Source organism: Sitophilus oryzae, unplaced genomic scaffold (assembly GCF_002938485.1).
Source record: "Sitophilus oryzae breed Bouriz unplaced genomic scaffold, Soryzae_2.0 scaffold_499_pilon_pilon, whole genome shotgun sequence".
Taxonomy (NCBI): domain Eukaryota; kingdom Metazoa; phylum Arthropoda; class Insecta; order Coleoptera; family Curculionidae; genus Sitophilus; species Sitophilus oryzae.
In genome coordinates this window covers 4,181,274-4,205,737 of record NW_022147083.1, presented here as the reverse complement: position 1 = coordinate 4,205,737, position 24,464 = coordinate 4,181,274, and the positions used below count along the sequence as shown (strand labels likewise).

Genomic DNA, 24,464 nt, shown 5'->3' with positions numbered 1-24,464 from the left:
AAAACTACTGAAAAACACTGAAAAGTTCACTTCGGACTTGATTCCGACTTCAAACACACCGTAAGCTAAACATATTACGCTATAACGGACCAAAGGCCGTCGCGAGGGGTGGTGGGACGGACGGCTCATTTTCATTCTGGAAGACTAGCAGCGATGTTGCCAATAGTTCTAGACGTTTCAGCACATTAAACAGTAAACATGTCCTTTAATAGTAACGCATATATCCTCTGGTTAATAACATATTATTACGCATGCTTCTTTAAAAATAAACTATTAATTTAATTAAGAAATTGAGATTTATTGATATCCGGTAAAGGTTTAAAAGTTACCTTTTCTGCAAATCAAACTGAGTAGATTTGATCTGGCGCAAATTTGAGATGTGGCAATGTCGCCTGCTCTATCTCAGTTGGTTTTTACAGTACGTAGTCAACCTCCGATTGTTTGATCGGGTTAAAATTTCTAATGTGATATCTGTTCTTCCTAAATCTATGGTAATAATAGTTATCAGAAAATGTGGTAATTTTAAAAAAGCAAAAAATATAACGCTAATCAAAGTTAATAATAAAGAAGCCTTGTAATCACCATCTAAGAATGAAATCGAAATGATATTACCATAGAAACGTTTTTTGATTTATAGGAAATTCAACCCATATTTTCATGTTTTTTTTTTAATTTTCTCTAAAACGGTATGGAAATATGTAAAAGTATAACCGGAAGCATTCATTCTAATTCAGTCTATGGAGACTAGCCAAGAGTCAGAGTTAGTAACTCGCATTTTTATTGGAGGGCACTGTCATATTTATTTCAAACCATTAATCAACGAGAATATTCGTATCATTTAATAAAATTACTGTGTCACTACAAATAATGATAAATAAATAAATAAAAACAGACCACAGACCACACAAATTTTTGGTTAGTAGTAGTCAGAGATATACAGGGTTGTTCACCACATACGACACGGAGTATTGTAGCTAAACGATTAGATTTTTACAAATCGTAAGTTTTAGGTTCGTTGAAGGACTATTAGAGCTACAATTTGAAAATATTTTTTCAAGATACAGAGTGTCCCAAATATGTAAAAAATATTACAGTTGTATTTTTTTAAATGGGACATCCTGTATATTATTCTATTTTTACATTCTAGGATTAAAATAAAGGTAAATTTGATAAAGGTTTATCATACTTAAACCTTACCGTTTTTGAAACATTTTCAATTTTGTATTTCACAAAATGCAGTAAAAAAATTAAGGCGTCAAGGGTATCAAAGTTTTTAATACTACATATTTACTGAAGACTATTGATCAGATATTTTGTTCCAATAATAAAAACTATACTTCTTTATACAAAGTGTCCAAAAATTTATATTACATAATTACCAGCTTTAAACGACAATAATTTGTTTAATTTAAATGGAACACCCTGCATATTTTACGTAATTAAGATGCACAATTTAATTGTCTATCAAATTGTATTATACCATTTTTTACCTATCTCTTCAAGTTTTCGTAGAAAATGCATTTTCTTATAATTATTTAGACTTCATTTATCACTATACCCATGGAATATTGACAATTTAGAATATTTTTAAAGATGTAAAAAATTTTCAAATATTACAGATACTAATATTGTCGATATAGTTTGCGTATTTCATTAAAAAAATAAAAAAAAAACTGTTTAAATATTTTGTTAACCAATTAATATGATCCTTAATCTCCTTAATATGATCCTTAATATGATCCATTAAATGACTGTTTACGTTGATTAATAATAATTGCTCCAAATAATAAAAAACTGAAATTTGTATGTGTATTAGACAGTGTGGTAAAAAGTAACACTTTTAAATTTTATTTCATTGTTTGACGAATGTTTATTTATAACAACAGAGACGTTCATTTTCATAATTTATTATTATATTGATTTCTGAGTCATATCCACATTTATTTAGAATAATTTATTAATTAAAATAGTATTTAATTAACTAATTTTTGGGGGGAAATAATTTTGGTGTATTTAATTGGTATACTCTGTTACAAAGATTTAAATAGTTTTTTTTGTAAACAAATGGGCTTGCAATATGATTATTTTACCACCTGTACGATTTGTACATATGTTGCTTTAAAAAATCTAAAATGTCAATATTCCATAGGTATAGTGATAAATGAGGTATAAATTATAAGAAAATGTATTTTCTACGAAAACTTGAAGAGATAGGTAAAAAATGGTATAATACAATTTGATAGACAATTAAATTGTGCATCTGAATCACGTAAATATACAGGGTGTTCTATTTAAATTAAACAAGTTATTGCCGTTTAAAGCTAGTAATTATTTAATATAATTTTTTGATACTCTGTATAAGGTAAGGTATAAGTGTAATTTTTATTATTGCAACACAATATCTGATCAATAAGTAATCTTCAATAAATATTTAGCATTAAAAACTTTGCAACCCTTGTAGAAATGAAGCCTTAAATTTTTTACTGCAATTTCACAAAATTGAAAATATTTCAAAAACGGTAAGGTTTAAGTGTGATAAACCTTAATCAAATTTACCTTTATTTCAATCGTAGAATCTAAAAATATAATAATATACAGGGTGTTTCATTTAAAAAAATGCAACTATAATATTTTTTACTTATTTGGGACACATCTTGTAAAATTATTTTTAAATTGTAGCTCTTATAGTCCTTCAACGAACCCAAAACTTACAATTTGAAAATATCTAATCGTTTAGCTACAATACTCCGTGTCGTATGTGGTGAACAACCCTGTAGATGTAGTAGTAGTATTTTGGTATAATGACCAGGGCTATCCGACCGGGTGATAGAATTAACTTTTTTTTTTTTTTTTTTTTTTTTTTTGAGGATGGTAAAAATCTTCTTAGACGCCTGGTCTGTTGTTCTGGCGACCGAGGTGTGCCGGATTCCTACCGACTAAAAAAATTCCACCTTATTTGGTAGACAAACTGCGCTGGAACTGCTCACGCATTACTTCTTACACTCTACGTTAGACTTTGGTCATTCTTCAACCCTCCGTTGATCCAGCTCCTTCTGTCTTAGAATTTTTGATATAAACGCCACGAAAGCCTCCCATATATCTTCGTCCTCCACAATATATGGTACTAAATTTTCTTTTTTAAAGGGTACCTTAAAAATCCCCTTGATCTTTAATCTACCTGGTTCCCAGGCCGAGCATTCAAAAATGGTGTGACTGACATCGTCGATGGCACTGCTGCAATATTTACAGGCCGCACTAGCTCTTTTCTTGAAACGATATAAATAATGTTCGAAAGCTCCGTGACCGCTAAGTATCTGGGAAAGATAATAGTCTACCTGTCCGTGTTTTCGTTCAGTCCATCTTCTTATATTCGGGATTAACATATGTGTCCATTTTCCACCGTACGCCTCATCCCATCTTCTTTGCCACAGTTGATATAATATCTCCTTCGCTTCATTTTTGATATCAGCCTTATCTGTTCTTCCTGTAGTTTTCTGATCATATATATAAGCCCTTTCCTTTACTACCAGGTCTATTGGTGGTATACCTGCGATTACGAATACCGCTTGCTCCGCTACAGTTCTGTAGGCAGAAACAACTCTCAAGGCGCTCCGTCGCTGAACTGATAGAAGTTTCTGTTTTCCTTTTTTAACCTCCAGTGCCTTTGCCCATATTGGAGCGGCGCGGCGTACAAAATACTGGCGTGGACCACTTCATTTAAAAGTATCCTTTTCTCCTGCCTTGGACCTCCGATGTTTGGCATTACTCTTGCTAATTTAGCCACTGTTGTCTGAGCCTTTACCACTACTGCATGTATGTGTTCTTTGAAATTCAGCTTTTTATCAATTTGCATGATAGAATTAACTATCTACTGTTCAGGGTTTATGTGATGACAGATTAGGATCGCTATAGAACCGAGTCTGGGAAATGTTGAACACAAATTGTTACCACAGGAAGATCCTGTGAAAAATATCAAATTTAATAACGATATTATAAAAGGTAGTAAGTGATTGATATAGTCTATCTACTAAAGCAGGAAATTTATTTCATTCAAAAAAAATATGGTTAAACGTTCCAGTTTTTCCTCAGTAGGAATTAACAATTTCTGCATAATTTTTCCTTTTGTACGAGTTAACTCCTTCCATCTGCTTTTCCATAGTGACCAAAACCAGACCAAAACGTTTCTTTAATGATTGCAATAAAATCAGTAAACCAAGATTTAAATACTAGGTCTCGACCACAGATAACATATACTCTGTTTTTTTTCTCAGGTAAGATTTTGACAGACCATGACAGAAGAAAAGCAGATAACGTCCCATACCAATCTATTTATTTTACTAAAAAAAGTTTCTAATAATTATTAAGTTAACCGGTTTAAATATAAAGCCGTCATCCGTCGTCTCTTGTTGTTTTTAACCAGTTTTATTGGTTTACTTCAAAAATGACAGATCGTATTTCAATTTTATTGGTTTTTTTAACGATAAACGACAAACGGACGTCGATGCGTATGAACTCGCCTTTAGATTTTTGACGGTTGTCAAAGTCTTACCAAATTATAGGTTATAATTTTGTGTCAACTTTTGTCAAATACTCTGCGTTTTGGAAGATGATGCATTTTGATTCGTGTTATTCCGTGTGTTTTGTGTCTTTTGAAGTAAAGTGGAGGAAAAATCGAGTGAAAACTAACTGTAGACCCAGAGCACAGTTTATGGTTAATACTCGCTGCCCAGGCAGACAGTCTTATACACCAATAAAGTTACCATCATTAAAGTTCGTATACCATCTCGTCGTAGATAAGTGCATCTCGAATATAATCATAAATGCGGGAAGTTTCATAAAGCTTGAAAGTAAGCAGTAGTTCTTTTTTATATTTTTTTGGTATGTGGTATCTTGTTCTTGTTTGTTTTGTAGTAACACATACCGTTTTTTATTAAATAAATTTTTTTTTCACAATATTTTGAATTAATCACTTATCGTCAAATTTTAAATATATTAATTTTCTGTTATGCGTTCCAGTTGTACCAACTTATTTCTTTGTAAAATAACATAAACTACTTTGAAATTAAAATGACAGACACATCTATCACTGTCAAGGATCTTCTCGTCTCAGACTATACAAGTGTCTCGACCATATTCAAAATTTCTTCTCTGAAATATATTTAAACGGGCGTTAACATTATTAGGCAATTGCATAAAAGTGTATATTCTGAGTGATATTCCACTACATATAAAAATTAAAAAAAAATATTATAAAGCTAGAATATATAGCTAGTATACGGTTTTATATTAACTCTTATTTTTTTGAAGTTTATAAAAAGCATTTATAAAAAATATAAATCCTTCAAATCCTCCAATTTAATATCTTTCGATTTAATAACTGTTAGTAAGAAGTTTTACTACACATAGTGCACACACTGCTTTTTTTTAAATTTTAATACCACCGGTATTATTGGTAAATCTGTTAGAATATCGTAGGTAAATGATTACAATCACCATGTTGTCTGATTAGGCAAGTTTTAGTTTAATTACTAATTAGTTGAAAAATATAGATTTAAAACTACCTATCTATATCTACGTAAAAATAAACTAGTTTTAAGAGTAGATTACTACAGTATAGTCGTTATGTAATATTTATAAAAACGTATATTAGCGGCTTAACAGAAAGTGGAAATGTGAATATATGGACTAATATAAATATATACCGGATTAATATTGCATCAAAATGTTTTTATTTATTTCTCAATTTCACTCGAATTGACATTTTAAAAGTTTTAGCGATAGTTTTATCTAGGCTAACACGGCAGTTTTATTACTTCATATTACCTACAAGTATTAAGATATATTTCAGTTAATCAGAGGGATCTAAAGTATGAAATATATATTCCATATCAAGTTTTTTTGCGTATCGTGTATATACAGGGTATATACCAAACCAAACCCAGGGGCGCACCTCATTCACCTCAGTACGTGCCAGTACCATAGGAAAACGGAAAGACGTAGAGACAATTTTTTTTAAGAATATACAGGGTGATTCCTATAAGTCGGTCATGCTTTCGAGGAATGATAGGGGACGTCGATATATTAATTTTGATATAGTATAGTTGACTATATAAGTTGATTATCCTGTAAAACGCAAAGGCTTAAAGGTACAGGTGCGGCTTGACAATCAGCTTTAGTGGCTTTATCTTTAAGCTCAATAACCAAGTTGAAAGCTTGTCCAACTAAAAGTGCTCGTATATTGAACTCTTCTGGTGTAGCACAAAGCATTCGGTCCAGTCTATCCAAAACATGATTCAGTTTTGTCTGAAGTTTCAAAAATGATCCACTTTTACTATTTTCAGCAAAGCCTGATACTTTCTGTACCATGTCATCTAACTTCCTAGACAATGCATCAACATCTTCTTGAAATGTAAATGGATAAGGTGGATAGTGTAAACTTTCCCCTAATTTCTCCATCTGTCTAGCCAGAGCTAATCGAGCTCTCATTTCCTCAACAATCCCAGTACTAATACCTCTATATACTAACTCATAAGTAAGCTCATCTCTATCGAGACGATTAATTTCGACTTTACGACTCATGTTTACTATATTACAATAAACCAATAAAATCAGTAAAAATAAATATTCAAAATAAATAAAGTACCAATCAATGAACAATGTACATAAAAAAATATATATACAACTAAATGCAATAGTCAAATCAACGTAAGTAACAGTTTAGCAGTCGTACGAGAAGGTTGTGTTACCGATCGTGCGTTTTGTCTGCCGGTTATTGAACGTTTTGTTTTGTTTTGATTTGACTTGTTTTTGTTCCTGACCCGAAATCAACTCAAAGTTCACTGTTCGTTGTACAACTTGACTTTGTTTACTTGTGTTAGTTTTTTGCAACATTAATTGATAATTTTTCGGCGTACTTGTTTCCGCTGTGCGTGAGTTTTAGTTTGTTTATACTTCCGAATTTTATTCAGCTGTCATCGACTTTTATTAATATTATTAATCATTTACATATATATCATATATATTATTATGAATTTAAGTGCGACTCTTGTCAAAAAATCCAAAAGGACAGTTATAAGGTTCGCTGTAGTGGAGAGTGTCGAAGAAGTTTTTGTATGACCTGTACAGGACTGGATAAGGCAACAACAAAGGTGCTATGTCAACAAAAGTATCACAACGTTAGATTTTTCTGCACTGTCTGCGATTCTCCTACATTAAAATATGTTCATGATAGGATTACACAGCTTCAAGAATGCCAGGTCAAACCAGAAATCATCGAAGCACTAGGATTCTGTTTAAAAAAAAATATTGACATTTTTCCAGTCATAACTGAAATGTATGACATGCTGAGTGACCACGATTCCAAGTGGAAAATTTTACTCAAGAAAATTGATGACATATCCAGGATATCAGATACCACACAAGAATCCTTATTTAAGTCGATAAATGAGATAAAGCAAGACACCTTCAATTTATCATCAATTTTAATGGACAACCATGATGGGTCTGTTAAAGTCCAAGTTCATGACCCATCTAAGGAAGAAATGGCGAAGGAAATGGCTGACCTTAGGCAGAGCGTTAAACAAATGTCGCTCACATTGGAAAAGCTTGTTACAAGGGATAAGACCTGTACAGATCATAATATGCAGCCGACAAAATCCATTTCAACGCAGACGGGTCCTATAGATCACCAAAATAGTACAGCTTTTATAGATTCGCCAAAAAAACTAGTTTCACCCGAAATAGTGTCATCGCAACCTCCTAAGGCCGCCATAAGAGAAGACTGGAATTATGTGGTGGTGTCCAGAATTCCACCTCCTTACACAGCGAATCAACTTGCGCACTATGTTAAAGAAAAACTAGGAACCACCGATTTCATCAGATGCTTTCCAATGCTGAAAAATAAGGACAGTTCCCATTCCGATTTCAAAATTGGAGTGCAAAAGAGGTGTCACTTAGTGCAGCTTAAGGACATAAATATGTGGCCGCCGGGAACCAAAATAGATTCAACCTCAACATCCTTAAACCAAGCTTCGTTAACTTCTTCGGCTGAACCTGCTCAAAATCTCAAAATAAACATCACTGAGAACCGCAAGCTACCTCACCTACTTGACCCACCACTGGCAACTATGCCAAGGGAGGTAAGAACTATTAAGATTGGGTCTGACAGGGAGGCTATAGCTGCTTGCAAGTCCCTGGCGATGGAAAATCCAGAAATTATTGTGCAGGGAAGTACGAAGAGAGATGGTTTGGTAGTTATGGACCCGATGACTCCACCTATAGTACGGCTGTCTCAGGACTCAGATGCGGTAAATGGACGTTACGTGTTGGCCAGGTTGAGGGGCCCCTCCATTTTGAAATCTCTTAGGCTATTCCTTGCCTCTCTTCACGACCAGTGTATGTTTTGAAGGACACACTAGTACCAGCATCAAATTGATGCTTGCATCAGAAGGGCTACCTAGTGACCTGGACTCCTTGCGTAAGTTGTACTACCGCTTCCACAACGCCTATGGTATTGGTTCAACTGAAGTTGATGCAGATCTTTCAGCTTTCAGGTCATTCTTTTCTGCGGAGAGCCTTCTACGACTTCAAAAGATTAGGGAAAGTCACGGCAAATATTATTCCAGTGGCTCCCCAAATAAGAATAAAAATTTTTAGTTGAATTGACGCGAACAGAGGATCAAGCACCCTCTGAAAAATTAAGCGATAGCAAGCTTGGTCTATTCTTTATTGATATTCAGTACCTTAAGACATAAAACAGATGAATTATATCTTTTACTAGAAGAACTTGAATTTCCAGATATCATTGCCATAACTGAGCACTGGTTGAATTTTAATGAGCCTGTGTTTGTTAAAAATTATACCACAGTAGCCAGATTTAATAGAACAAATTTTTCTCATGGAGGTACTATGATAATGTCTTTAAACAACGACTTTTCCGAGGTAACTAGGTACAATGATTTGTTATCTGAAAAAGTATTCGAATTTTCCATTGTCCACCATAATGCTTATGACCTTTACATTATTTGTATTTATAGAACACCTGACTCTGACGTGCAATTATTCTGTCATAATCTACTAAGCTTGCTTGAGTCCCTGCCCTTGAAAAAGCAAACTAATTTTGTGTGGTGATCTTAATATTGACTTTCTTGGTGTATGTGCTGCTCAGGAGTTTCTTCGGTCCATTTTTGATTCTTTTGAATGGCCATGCATGTAGGCTCACCTACCAGAATATCCAATACCAGTTCTAGTACTATAGACTATGTTGTATCATCTTTTGATCCTAACTCCATCGCCTGCAACGTCTTTAGCTCGGGTCTCTCTGATCATGAAGCAGTTTTAACTGAATTTTCGATAAAGTCCAAAATCAAAAATGCCCCTCGTAAATTATGTCGTATTTTTTCAGAAAAGAATGCTCAAAAGTTCAGCCACTTATGTAAAAAAACCAACTGGGATACTAGCTCTTATGATGGCGACACCGAATTTTCTATTTTCGTAAAAATATTAACCAGTCTAGCGTTCAAATCCTTTCCTCTTAGGCCTATAAAAAATAAGCATAATAAACCTTGGACCACTAAAGGTCTACGCGTATCTTCTAAAAACATGCGTTCATTATCTCACTTAAAAAAATTCGCAGACAGTCTCTTCTTCCACAATTACGTAAAACTATACAGAAAAATTTATCATAAGACTATAAGAGCCGCTAAGGACCTTTATTATAATGGGAGAATAGTCAATTCTGGTAATGTTGCTAAGGAAACATGGTCTATTGTAAATGAGTTGAGAAACAAAGCTTCTTCGTCTAGCAATATCTCTACGTCGCCTGAGAACCTTAACGATTACTTTGTAAATGTAGCGAAAAACTTAACTAATACCATATGTCCTCCTCATGATCCACTTTCTTATCTCTCTAATGATAATGTAAACTTACACAGTTTCTTTTTTTCGCCCGTAGTTCTTGAAGAGCTTCGCAGTACAATTAATACCATCAAAAATAAATCCTCTTCTGGGACCGACTGGCTAACTTTAAAAATGTTTTCGAATCTGCCAGAAAGCACTCTGAATCACCTAACAACTTTAATAAACATGTCGTTCCAAAATGGTATTTTTCCAAAATGTCTTAAGACGGCAATAATCATTCCTCTGCACAAAGGAGGAGACAAAGATGAAGCTTCTAACTATCGCCCAATTGCACTCCATCCAACGCTATCTAAGATCATAGAAAGGTTGGTTAAAAGAAGACTGGTATCTTTTCTGTTTAAGTACAAAATACTTACTGTATATCAATTTGGATTTCTAAGCAACAAGTCCACAAATGACGCTATGTTTTCCCTCTTTAATAAAGTTTACTCCAGCCTAAACAACCACCATTCTACAGCAACAATTTTCTGTGATTTTTCTAAGGCGTTCGATTGTGTAAGTCATAAGATCCTAATTAATACACTGCAGCACTATGGGTTCAGGGGATCATCTCTCGAATGGTTTAAGTCGTATCTGAGCAACAGAAGTCAACTTGTGAGGGTGGATACCACGTTGTCTTCTAGCAAGCCAATAGAATGTGGAGTACCACAAGGCCCTATTTTGTTTCTTCTTTTTATTAACGACATTGCTAACATAAACATCAGTGGCAAAATATGTCTTTTTGCGGACGACACTAGCTTCACTTGGAGCAACAAGGACATCACGGCACTTCAAAGGATTATATCAAATGACTTAATCACCATTAAATCTTGGTGCGATTCGAACGTCCTGAGTCTCAACATTTCTAAAACTAAAGCTTTGTCGTATAAAAACTCGTTGCAGCCTTTTGTACTTAACAACACCACCATTGACGTCGTAAAATCTGTAAAATTTTAGGGGCTTGTTGTGGACAATTCTCTGAAATGGGACATACATATCGAAGCTTTGGCGAAAAAATTGAGCTCTGCCTGTTTTGCATTAAGGTCTGTTTCTAAGGAGCTTAACTTGTCAGTGGCTAGAACTGTTTATTATGCACTTTTTGAGTCGCACCTCAGGTATGCCCTTCCATTCTGGGGTACGTGTTGTGCGACTCAATTTGACCGCATTTTCAAGCTCCAGAAGAGAGCTGTTCGATATTCACTAGGACTAAACACTAGGCCTTTTTTAAGGAATTAAGAATATTGACTCTTCCTTCCTTATTTATATTTGAATCCGTTTGCCTAATACGTAAACATGTATCAGCTTCTCAAGAAAGGCCATCTCACACTTATCCACTCAGGAACGCGGAGCAAGATCTTTATCTCCCTACCCCACGCTCAGAGTTAGTTAAAAGTTCAATATTATACAACTCGAAAAAAATGCACAATCACCTGCCATTTGAAATCAAATCCATAACATCATTTTCTTCATTTCGCAAAGCATTGAACTCTTATTTACTAGACAAGGCTTTCTACGCCGTAAATGAATTATATTTGAATTGAAAATCGAATTTGATCTTGAAAACACTGGTCTAATGTTTGCTATTGCTATATTTACTAATGACATCGAAATTAATTTATTTAGAGGTCATTGATATTTTGCTATAAACTGGCTAAATATTTTTGAATATTATTTTAAATTTTTTGTTCTTTGACATTGTAAACATTTATCAATGTTTATTTTAACAATAAGACTGACAATATTATTTATATAATGTTTTGTATTATCTTTTGTTTGTTTGTTTGTGTACCTTGTTTTTTTTTCTACTTTGTTTGTTAGTTTACCTTTGTCTACAAATTGAAAAATTTTTTGACAATAAAGACATTTATTTATTTATTTATTTACTTAATGATTTAATTAATTATTCCCTTTAATGCATTTACCTATCCTACGCGCCAAGAAAAATATTGCATTATTCTAAATTTATTATTTATGTGATTCCGCTCTTTCACGTATAATATGCCCCTTGCTTCTCATACGGAAAGAGTTATAAATTATAGATTAAAATAGCCAAACTAAGGCCCAGACTAAACATCCATATCCATAAAATAGTTGGCCTACACTGATAAGACCTCATTTCGGCCTCGGCCCTCGAATGTCTTTGCTCTATTCGATGATCAACGCCGGCTAAACTATCGACTTACGTGTTGACAAGTTAATTGGCAGGTTATTGAACTCGAACTCGCATCTAGCATGTCGTTTTTTCAAAGACGGGTCCCACATAAACGCGACCAGACGTATTTTCAATACTAAAAAGTTGAAGAATTTAGGAATTTACCGAGTGGTTGACTTTAACCGTGAATAACTTTTGAAGGAGTAGGTATTACACATAGAAAAATTGTAGGACATCTTTTTTGTAGAGCGTTTAATTATGTACAAGAATGTGTAATTGTCATGGCTGCGAGAGAACATAATCGAGAGAAAAAAATTATTTGCAAAAGGTGGCAAATTCCCATGTAATTTAAATGGGAAAATTTTTTTAAACAATGAGACACTGTAGATTTTAGTATCATAATTTAGCGTTCTTGATAATTGACATTAGGTGCATTAATACTAAAATGAAGCTGACCAACTAATTAAAATGAACCATCTACAACATACACCCTTCTCTTGTATAATTAATTAAAATATCTTAGCTTTGATTCTTCCTCTACAGTGCGTAATTGAAACCCAGATAAACATAAAACTTCTGCAATTTACTTATTTATTTGTTGTTTAATTTATTTAAATTAACTCACCAACTGGTTTACTCTAAAGTTTCAAGTGACTGCAATATTATGTTTAATAAGTCAGTATGCCAGTAGCGTTAATATTTTCAATGTTAAGGCCGTTTTACAATTTGGAAATTGTTTTTGAATGTCAAAAAAATTGCAGCAATTTTACTTCGACGATTAAGTTGCGGTTTATTTTACAATCAGTAATTTTTATTGAAATATTTTGTTGCGTACGGAATGACCAACTTAACAGAAATAGACGATTATCAGCTGTATGGTGTCATTTGTCAATTTTTCTGTTTTTGGCTTATATTGTACTTGATAATTATTGTTTGTTCGTTTATTAATGAAAATTAATAAACAAATTAACGAAATTTATTAAACTGAACTAAAAATGTAAATGTGAGGTTATTATAATAAGCAATTAAAATAAATAAAAGTTGCACGCAAGTTGAAATATTATAGTCCGAATATATTTGTAATCTAAACAGTGATTCAAGTACTTGCCCGAGTTGTTGTACAAGAAATTTACGTGCACGTAAGTCCAAGTGTACTTTATCCAAGCACACGTGTACTATATTCAACGGACTTTAGCCACTTTGTAGTACACACATTTTTTTCCAATAATAAGGGGCCGTCCTCTGCAGGAAACACTAAGATCTGTGCGGCCTATTGTGTTTGTTCCATTTCTATGTTTGCACTCATTTTTCTTTTCCTGTACTCTCCACCAACTTGGAAGGAAGCATATTTCCACCGCTTCTAGCATTGCTTTTCTAAAGAAAATGCGATCCAGAGCAGTGATGTGTTTCGCTGTTTCGGGATCTTTATCTCCAGCAAAGACTCCCTTGACACATTTTGAACTGGTTCTGGTAACACTTGACAGACATACGTCCTGTTAAGAGACCTTGTTGTAGTCCCCACTTTATTACTGCTAAGCATTAGCAGTTTCTTTGTGGTTTTAGAGCTAGGTCTTTGGATAAAGGCCTTGCTATGCCTCTGCATTTAAGTCTGTTTCTCTAGTGGACATCCTGCTTTTCCCTGATCCAGAGTTTTACTGCACTACGGACTATATATTTGGGTATTTGCAGTACTGGTTCTGAACCAATATAGAATGCCGATGATCCCTGCCTAGCTAGTTATGCCCAGTTTACCCAGACATTTATCCCAGCTAGTCACGACTATACCTTTGGACTCATAAGCGCCCCGAGTGCTGCCTGACTGAACATATATTGATAAGCGGGGTGCAAGGGGTATTGACGCGATACATATAGCCTAGCTTACCCAAAAGTCAACCTCACCTTCACGTGGTGCACCCTGTTTACACAAACGAGGCTCTGACGTCCGAGTATAGGCGGTATAACCTTATACAACCCTCAGACCTACCATCTTCTGGGGAAAAGGAGTAGTAAACTACACCTATCCGGCCGAGAACGTAGCAAGGGAGCTATCGTCGCGGTCCTCACTGTGCCATAGCCATCCCGTGCTACAGTTGCAGCTAAAAATGTGCGGCAGCGTAACCGCCACAGTTAAACCTTTTCACTCAGCTTACACACAGCAATGATGGAACATTCGAGTGGGACAAAATTATCATCCGGAGATAAAATACCATCTCAATCGGATCTCCGGGAGGGGGTGCCTACTCGAGCGTATCATCGGAGAAACAAAAAACATCAATGTTTCACGTTTGCGGTGTGGAACGTCCGCACTCTACTGGACAAGATAAATTCAAATCGACCAGAGAGAAGAACAGCACTGGTCTCACAGGAACTCCACCGATTAAATATAGATGTTGCCGCTCTAAGCGAAACACGCTTTGCGGATGAAGGTAGTCTCACTGAGGAGCATTACACCTTCTTTTGGAAATCGCCACTAAATTAACAGAAGTACCTATTGGTGTCTCCGAACGTCTTATGACCCTTAGGTACCCCATACCAGACAAAACTTACGTCAACATCATTAGTGCCTACGCTCCCACCCTTGACGCTAATTTTGAGGATAAGGATAAATTTTACCAAGCTTTACAAAATGCCCTCCAACGAATTCCAAAGCACGAACGAATCATCTTGCTAGGTGACTTTAATGTCCGTGTCGGCAAACAGCAGGAAATATGGCCTGACGTATTGGGAAAACATGGAATGGGAAACGTAAATAGCAATGGTGAACGCTTATTAACAATATGCGCAGAGTATTATCTTTGCATCACCAATACGTGGTTTATGTTGATGGATAAGTTTAAAGGTACCTGGAAATATCCTAGATCAGGCCACTGGCATAAATTGGACCACATAATCTTTCGAAGGACGCATCTAAAAGATGTTAGGCTCACAAAAGCCAGAGTAGATGCCGAATGCGGCACTGACCACCGACTTTTAATTTCAAAAATGAAAATCGAGTTAAAACCCAAACATCCACACTGTAAAAAGCAAAACAACATGACCAGATTGAACGTATGGGGTCTAGAGAACAACAATACCGCCGACGCCCTCCGGAAAGCCATCAAAGAATCACTTCCACCGATAGCCTCAATCTCAATCTTGGAAGCTTAACAAGGATGGACACAATTAAGGGATGCGATTCATAAAACCAGCGAAGCAGTACTGGGAAAGTCGAACAAAAAGAAACAACCAGACTGGTTTAACGAAAATCAACCGCATATACAGGCTTTGTTGGAACAAAAGCATAGAGCACATCAAGCAGTCACTGCAAATCCGCATAATCCAAGACTGGTAGACAACTTTAAAGCAGCCAACAACACGCTTCGAAGAGAACGGCGCCAACTAAAGGATAACTGGTGGTCACAAAAAGCGAATCAGATTCAAGAGTACGCCACGCATCACGAATATCGTAAATTCTTCGAGGCTGTAAAAGAAGTATACGGTCCAACTAAGAAGCTAAGCTGCCCAATCATGGCACAAAATGGCGAACTTCTAAAAGAGGAAGAACAAATCAGAAATCGCTGGAAAGAACATTACAGCCATATTCTTAACCAAGAAAACAACCCCAATATGGAAGCATTAAACACAATACCTCAGTATAACAGCCTCGATATATTAGACATCCCAATAACAGAACAGGAAATAGAGACCTCCATAGGACAGCTTAAGAACAACAAATCGGCTGGCTGTGACGCGATTCCAGCGGAAATCTATAAGTGTGCAAGTAAAGAACTTATTGGTCATCTTAAGGCTCTCTTCGATGTCGTATGGGAGAGCGGAGAGGTACCTCAGGACTTTGGCAACGCGAATATAGTGAATATATTTAAGAACAAAGGAAGTGCATCAGACTGCGGAAGTTACCGGGGAATTTCACTATTGGCTATCGGCGGCAAAATTCTTGCAAAAATAATGTCAAATCGCCTGCATCCATATGCTCAGAAATGTCTCATTTTTACACCACTTGACCACTTTTCTCTTAATAATTAAAACTACGGTAATCGCAAAACAATTTCCGATGTACGAGATCAACTTTGGCAACAAGTGATGGCGATAGCGCTGCCAGATTGTGATGTATTTATGGGATGAATCTTAACATAAAACTGGGAAACAATATATTTGTTTTTTTTTGTTTAATTTAATAATTATAATATTTTACTAATTAATTGATTTATTTGTTTTATAGCTTATTTTACTTATTACATATTGGCAAAAACTAGTCTATTATCAAGATTATTCTAAACGTTACTATGGGGTTATGTATTTATTCATTGATTTACAACTTAAACACTTCAAGTAAGTGGTAATAACAAGTAAGAGGGTGCCATTAATTTACAAAATAGTAATAACAGAATTTACTAAAAATTAACATAGAAATAACTTTGAAAGTGGTTTAATGTGCTTACCAATCAAACTTACTTCTCTGAGTGCAATCAAGGGTAATAAAGCACCGTTATTGTCACGTTCTCGTTCAAAATAGTTTATCAGAGAAGGTACAAGCTCTTGGTTTCGACTGTTTAAATGCTTCGGCATATTTTCAACACACAATTTTAAGAAATGCAGTACAAAAACTCGAAAAGATAGTTCTTAAAAGAACTGTTTGTGCTGAAAAGTACAATTAAAAAAAAGACTATGAAAATAGGCAAAAACAAAAATTATTCACAAAAATTCAATAACAGCACAATATTAAACAAAATAATGACTGATATTATGATAATTGTCAAATAAAAAACCACAACATTGCTGAAAACGGCGCAATGTGACCAACATAGCGATCAAAAATTCGGTTTAAACCAATTTTTGCAGCTTTAATCTGAATAAAATATCTGTTACCAATGATTTGCTCAATAAAGTAAAATAAAGAGTACAATTATTATACAACAAATTTAAACATTTTTGCCAAAATGTCATTTAGTCAGGTTCATAGGATTTAGTGTCAATTTCGATATTGATGACGTCCATCGGAAAATGTTTTACGATTACATGATAAATTCATTAATTAAACTTTTTGTATTTTTTAACTTCAGATATTTCTATATAATTTTCTTTTTTTTTGCGCTATTAACCGGTCATTTTCTTGTTTTCAGCGTACACTCAACGTGGTGATCACAATATAATCCTGCTGAATGCTCCCCGTTTGGAAGCCGGCCCGTGGTACTTGACGGCAGCTCAAAACACTCGAATCGTCGGTCAGTATGCGGCCCGGTTTATCGATTATCTTGTGTCGAGAGGACTCTATCTGCCCAGTCTGCATCTGACAGGGTTAAGTCTGGGAGCACAGATGGCGGGAGTGTGCGGCCAGAATGTTAAAAGCGGCAGGATTAGGAGAATTACAGGTATGCTTAAATTCGGGAACGTTTTTTTTAGAACAGAGAAGTAAAAGGAGATTTAGTATATGAGTATGGTTTTAAATCATGCGGAAAAGACGGATCTAATCAAAAAATAAAATTGCGCAAATACTGCAGTCTTTCTTCAGTAAGAATTTAAACTCAGATCTAGTATATTTTTAATGCATTACTCTTGAGTACTAACCAGGAAATATTTGAAACTAAAATAATTTCGAACTTTCATTGCCTTTACTTATTTTAACTTATACAATATTTCATCATAAAATTATATACTTATATTAGAGCAAAGCATTCACACGTAAAAAAAATTAGTGTCTTGTATTGACTAAAATACACTCCAGATTGACTCCACTGCGGCCGCGAGAGCTTTTTGTGACTCAGTTTCTACAAGCTCTTTAATAGAAAAAGGGCATTAAAGTTCACCCTCAAGACCCAGCCTTTTAACATAGGCCATTATGTCCGAGAGTGATATGTCTCCTAGGTCTAGCGTGGGTAAACTAAAATAATTTCGAACTTCCATTGCCTTTACTTATTTTAACTTATACAATGTTTCATCATAAAATTATATACTTATATTAGAGCAAAGCATTCACACGTAAAAAAATTGGGTGTAGTCAACCGTGCAGTTGGTTTGGTTGCAGACTTGATCAATTCACTCTGACTCGTGTAGACGCGCCTTGAGGCTGTCCATTGAGAATGTCCGAATTGGTGCGTTTTATAAGTGGTTTTCAGATTGTGGGATCTTTTAAACTTAAATTAGATATTAATAGTTATTTTCCTTGATTCCTCGTTAACATACCGGGCTTTTGACCACCTTATTTTGAAGTGCTTGAACTACACACGGTCTGCAATACATAACTTCATTGTTTAACCTCTTTATGTGTGTTTTTCATGTTCGTTAAGTCGTACGTTTAGAGCACTTTTTATCTCTCTAATATTCAACTGACTGCACTTACAATGCACATAGTGTATGGAAGATGTACTCTTTCTCTCGATTTGATGATCTTGATATTGGTTTTGTTAAGACACTTCTGAAAGTAGCCCCAGACTTAAAAGCTTTTAAATTTATACTGTTTGGCTCTTCGACTGATCTTTGATCTTTTCTGATACTCCTTTCAAATAGGGAGTCCTCGAGGGAGAACATCATATTTAGGCTGGCCTACCAAGGACTTAGTCTTGTAATTGGGTATAATTATTGCGATAGATTTCGCAGAGTAACTATTACGAAGTAAATCTACTATAATATTACTTAGTTTATTAGTAAGTTAAAAAATTCTTGGTAACTGAATATAAGGATTGCTCGATAACGTAATGTTTTAACTAATGTATAATATATATGTTACGGTGTTAAAGTCCGATGTCCGGTTAATGTCGACATTAACAGGTTAATATTTGGGTTTGGTTATGTTTTTGGTTGTTTTGTTGTGTGTTATTCTCGAGATTAACAGGGTAATGTCGTCATTAACCGGACATCGGACCTTAACCGTAACATATACATTAGTGACATAAATACCTATTATTGTTGCTTCGACAGACTAGTTTTGAATATTATCAAGAGACGAAAACTTGAATACCTTGGCCATATAACCAGAGGACCTCGATATGAGTTTCTCCGACTGATCCTTAATGGAAAAGTCGAAGAAAAGAAGTGGATTGGGTGCAAGAGGCTTTCGTGTTTGAGGAACTTGCGGCAATGGCACAAATTACCTGAAATGGACAGGTTTGAGCGCGGATGAATTCCTCCATGTAGCGCAAGCGCATGATCGAGGGCGATACAGAAATATTGCTAACATGGCAGTCGTCAACGTTTACTAGGAACATGACACTTGAAGAAGAAGATGGTTGCTTCAGAATGGTTCGACTGAGAAATTTTTATATTATTGCAACTCCGTTGACGCTGAGCTCGCTAGCATCTTATAGGAGTATTTATTATAATTTTGATTTGGAACCCTAATAACATTTGCAGTTTAATAAGTGATTATTCAAGTCTTTGTATCTCTTTTTTGCAGACAATTAGCGGCTTTACTGCAGATTTAAGGCCAGTTTACTTTACGAATCTTAAATACATTCTTTTTCATAAAATACCCTGGTAATTCTGCAGATTGACTTAATACTGAATTACTTTTAGTATTTCTTTATTAACTGAATTTTTCTTATTATTAATTAATTAGATTATTTGTTTCCTCAAGCTGTGTCTCTTCGCTAATTATTATCATACCAAATATTGTGTATATTGAAAGGTAAACACATTTGAGTAGTGACATTTTGAATATTATTGCCTCGATTATTGCTTAGAATACATTGACCGGCACTCTCAATGCACCGGCACTCTGAATGAAATATATCGGTCTTGAGGAATTTTATCATATATATGCATAATAGCAAAAATGGGCGTTAGGTTACTAATAGTAAACAAGTTTTTAAACACACTCGTCTTTGTGCATATGGAGGGTCACAGTGCAGTACCTCGTATCATTTTTGATACGATTTTCCAGGAAATCCAAAAAAAAACATGCCTAATTTTACAGGAAATTATTGTTATTTTTTAAATGAATTATTATCTTATAGAGCCGAATTATCAATGCTTTATTACCAAATAAAATATTTTGAATTATTTTGTGACCCTCGATATCCAATTCATCCCATTTTTATATGCAGTACAATATCTTCCACATTTTTTCTATCTAATGGTTCTCCACCAAATTTTGGAGCAGCAGCAGAAACACTTGTCGCAAAAAACTAGTGTTGATTCTCTTTGTCATTATCCCGGTAGCTTTCACCCGCCTATCGTGAGATCTTTTCTTATTAAATCTAATATCTTCTTCACTGAAACAAAGATAGAAAATACACCACTGAAAATAGTGTCTACAGTATTTTTGTATAACGAAGAATGAATGTAATTTCACAGCAGAATTGTAAATTGACAGCATCCTCAAACTGGTATTCGTCCTCAAAATTGTATTCGCCTCTGGTGGCCGCTCCTGCCTTTTATTTATTATTACATGGCATTCTATTTACCATGATGTTAATATATCAACTTTCTTTCGTCTATAACCTGTATAACCCCCAGAGTATTTGTGTGACTTTTCTCGCCTTATCCTTCTTTGTGAATATGGTCCTCTATATTGGAATAGACGCTTTCTGCTTTTATGTGCATTGCCAACTAATGAAAGCTGTAACAAAACTACACATCTAAAGGTAAATTAAAACAACTTTCGTTGCACGTCATCAATGACACCATGCGTCGTCTTATGGAGTTTGCTGGTGGTCGTATTATGATGTGCAACCAAAGTTATTTTAATTTCCCTTATACTACACAGTAATTTGCTTAACAACGACTACGTCAAATTACATTTTCCTAGGCAAATTAGTTTTAAATAGAAGATATTTTTATGAAGCTATTTGTCCAGGCCGATAATAGTTTCCTAGACAACAGGTATTGCCTGCCAATTATATATTTTTTCATTGCGAATCCGTTCGTCGTTGTTCACACATACTGACACTAAGTATCTACAATAAATGTTCTTACACGTTACATGCCGCACCGTGCTTATGCGTGACATATTATTAAAATTCCATAACGCTACCCCCGATTTCAGCATCCACCGACGTTGATTGTGGTGCATTACAGCATAGCTGGTAAATTAATATCAACAGGTAAACATACTATGACATGATGAACAAAACTGAATATATAACAGTTGTTGACTCTGTATATTTTCGTGTACAGTGTGATATTATATTAAGTTACAAAATATGTACAGAATATAATTATATTAAGTTACAAATATAGATATTAGAAACATTATAAGCTCAAAGAATTTGTGATCAGTTAGGCAGTCCAGATATGATATTGCATATCGGCCGACTATATGGTCGTTCAGAGTACAGATATATTGATATTCAGACAGGCGCATATGTGATCTTTCATGTACGATTCTTACGTGTATTAACCTTGCAGACAGGGGCGGATACAGGAATTTATTTTAGGGGGGGGGGTAAAAAGTAATGTAGAATACGCTTTTTAGGGCGCTATTTTCAAACGCAATCTAATGAAAAGCCTAATATTTAAACCAATTTATAGGAATCAGGAGGGGCCCGGGCCCCCTCCGTATCCGCCACTGCTTCCACATAATGGCAAAATCATTTGTTTCGTGGTGGGATTCGTGCAATCGTGCAATCGGACTGTTACATATCCGATATTTATCTATAGTAGGCCACTAACCTACCGAAATTAATAAAATGTATAGATTGTGACGGAACAAATCTTTCAAAAATCTCTTGCATGTATGGGCGGCTATTATTTTTTCAAGCTAGATCATCTTTTGGGGTTGCCTTTAGCCTCATAATAACATAGGTACCATTTGGCAAGTCTTCTAGGGTTTAACTGTCGGATTCTGATTTGTAAGGTGACCAACCATTATCTCTTTAACCACATATTTCTAAAGGGTGGAAGCACTCAGCTTCTGCAGGAATCCAGAGGAAGCCCTTTGCCTGTATCAGCAAGGGTCGTCCCTGACTCTGTCGTAGTTTGGTTAGGTTAGGTTAGGTTAGTTATCTGGATAAGCTATTTTGTTCCCATTTTTTGATTAATTTGATTACCTATCAAGTCCCCAGATTTCTTTTTTAAAGGCAGTATATCTTTAGAACTGGTCTATTAGTATAGTGTGACTTCCACTACTTGGAAATTTGTAATTGAATGAACTAAAAGGACATAGTGTTATAGCTGTAGTACTTCTCAGGTAAAATAGTCGTAGCAGTCGAACCTGAAAAACAAACATTATAATTATCAAAAATAAAGGCACATATATCCTCTTCTTCTCTCCTGTCATTCTAATGACCGCATGTTCAAATTCTGTATATAGTTGCCACTATAAGTATTCAGTCAAGTTTGTTTAAAATAAGTAAAAATAAGTTTCTCTGTAATGATTGCTTTGAATATCTTGATTTTAAAATTGGATGTCATAGTCAGTGTTCAGTGGAAAGGGTTAACAGAAACTTTGAGAAAATGTCTGTTGATAGCTGTTGTAACTCAGATATTGTCCTGACCAGTTGCGGATACAGAGGGGGGCCCATGGAGCCTGGGCCTCCCTAAAATGGATAAATTGAGTTAAACATTAGGCTTTTAAAAATAAATACCCGGGTAAAAACGATATTATCCGTAACATATACATTATAAGTGATACCAAATAAACTTTTAGGGACGTCATCGAGGGCATGATTATTAAATTCATTGTTGCCAACCCTGGACATATTCGGCGCCGGGTTGACTAACTGGAATTTAAATTTTCCGCAGGCAATTCAGGTGGTAGCTCTGCTGGAAAAAATATCAAGTTGCCACATTTATTTATTTATTTCCTAACATGTTGATTCGTTTTGACACTTTAGTTTTGTATTACGAGTTTTTTGTTTAAGTGAATTGTGTTGTGATACTTTAAGCTTAAAATTTTTTACTAGCAGATCTCGCAGTCGAAAAGATTCTTTTCAGACCCACTTGAAGTGCCAGTATAAGATGCCAAAGCAGCTTAACAGCCGTGGCAAAAAAACTCGCAACTTTATTAGAATATTTTTAACGGAAAAGTTCCTTAAATGTTGTTAAAGAGATGTGTTGCTGATGTAAATAATAACTGTTTATAGAGGGTGAACCTTAAATAAGTACAAATATTTTCAGGGCTGGTATATCGACATAAATCATAGATAAACATATTTTTTTCTTCACCGTTTTTCAAATAGGTCTAATATAACCGAGTTATTTAACTTTAAATATTAAAAAAATATTTTTTTTTCTTAAATTTTGAGAACCGCTAGATCTTTTGTGGGTTTTCTTTTTTGTAAATTCAATCTACTACCTATGTTGCCATATCATCAACAAATAATGTTTTTAACTAAAAAAAAATTCAGAAAATTCCAAATTTTTCAATTTTTTTTCGCGATACACACCTTATAGACGTGTTTCTGGAGTGGAAATATACTACCCTTAAACATATTTGCGCTTATTTAAGACTCACCCCGTGGCCGGCCGTAGCGCAAGCAGTTAGTGTGTCGATCTGCGGGTTTGATCCCCAGCTAGTACGGTCGCTTTATTTACTTATTTAAATAAAAATATCGATTTATCTATATAGAGTGACCAGCGAGACGCCATGCGCCACCCCAAGGAAAGCAATGGCAAACCACCTTCAGTATATTTGCCTTGTACAGCCTCTCAAATAGTGCCGTTCGGATTCGGCCATAAACTGTAAGTCCCGTGTACTTCTGAAACACTGATGACACACATCACAAGTACATGCGAGAGGTAGCCGACGCTCTGTATAGAGTACGGCACTGTAAGAAGAAGACTAACCCTGTATATTTATAACTAATTAATTTTTGTTTCCTAAAATATTTTGATTAAAAAAAATTCACAGATTTTGCAACATGCGCAACCATCATAGGCGTATTGAAAATACCAGACACAAGTCGGCGGTTGTCGAAGAAAAAAACTTTTTTTTACACACCCCTTAATTTTAAATGAACTTATTCGATACTTTACGGTCACCATTATAATGTTTACTACTGAACTCTGATATTTATTTCTTGGTTACAGAAACCATGCAATGTAAGGTCGTGGCGGTAAGCAGCAAAAATAAATTACATTAATAAAAATTAATGTAAAAAATAAAATTTGGTCACAAAAAGTTTTTATTATTTTTCTAAAGTATTAACCATAAATATAAAATCTTGACACTTAGTGATGGTGATTTCATTATGTTGTTTCTTGCATTGGACTTTATTAATTAAATATAAATCTGAAATTTGAAACAAAATTTCAGATTTTAAAGGTAGGTACCTATAATTTTTTAATATTAATTCTGAAAAATAAGAAAGTAAACGTAATAATAATTAATATCGGTTTAAAGGTCGAAACTACCAGTTTGATTAGATTATCGATGTATACTCTGTTTTTTTTTTCTCAGGTAAGACAGACGATGACAAGAAAAGCAGATGACATCTCATACCAATCTGTTTATTTTACTAAAAAAGTTTCCAATATTTTT

At 34.7% G+C, this 24,464-nt stretch overlaps 1 protein-coding gene across 1 annotated transcript in view; it reads left to right on the top strand.

Moving 5' to 3' along the window:
* Window positions 1–24,464, top strand: part of LOC115886830 (pancreatic lipase-related protein 2-like) — a 142,858-nt gene that overhangs the window by 55,856 nt on the left and 62,538 nt on the right. Inside the window, exon 4 of the mRNA XM_030906136.1 lies at window positions 17,170–17,418. Coding sequence (XP_030761996.1) covers window positions 17,170–17,418 — 249 coding nt within the window. The remainder of the gene's footprint in view (window positions 1–17,169; window positions 17,419–24,464) is intronic.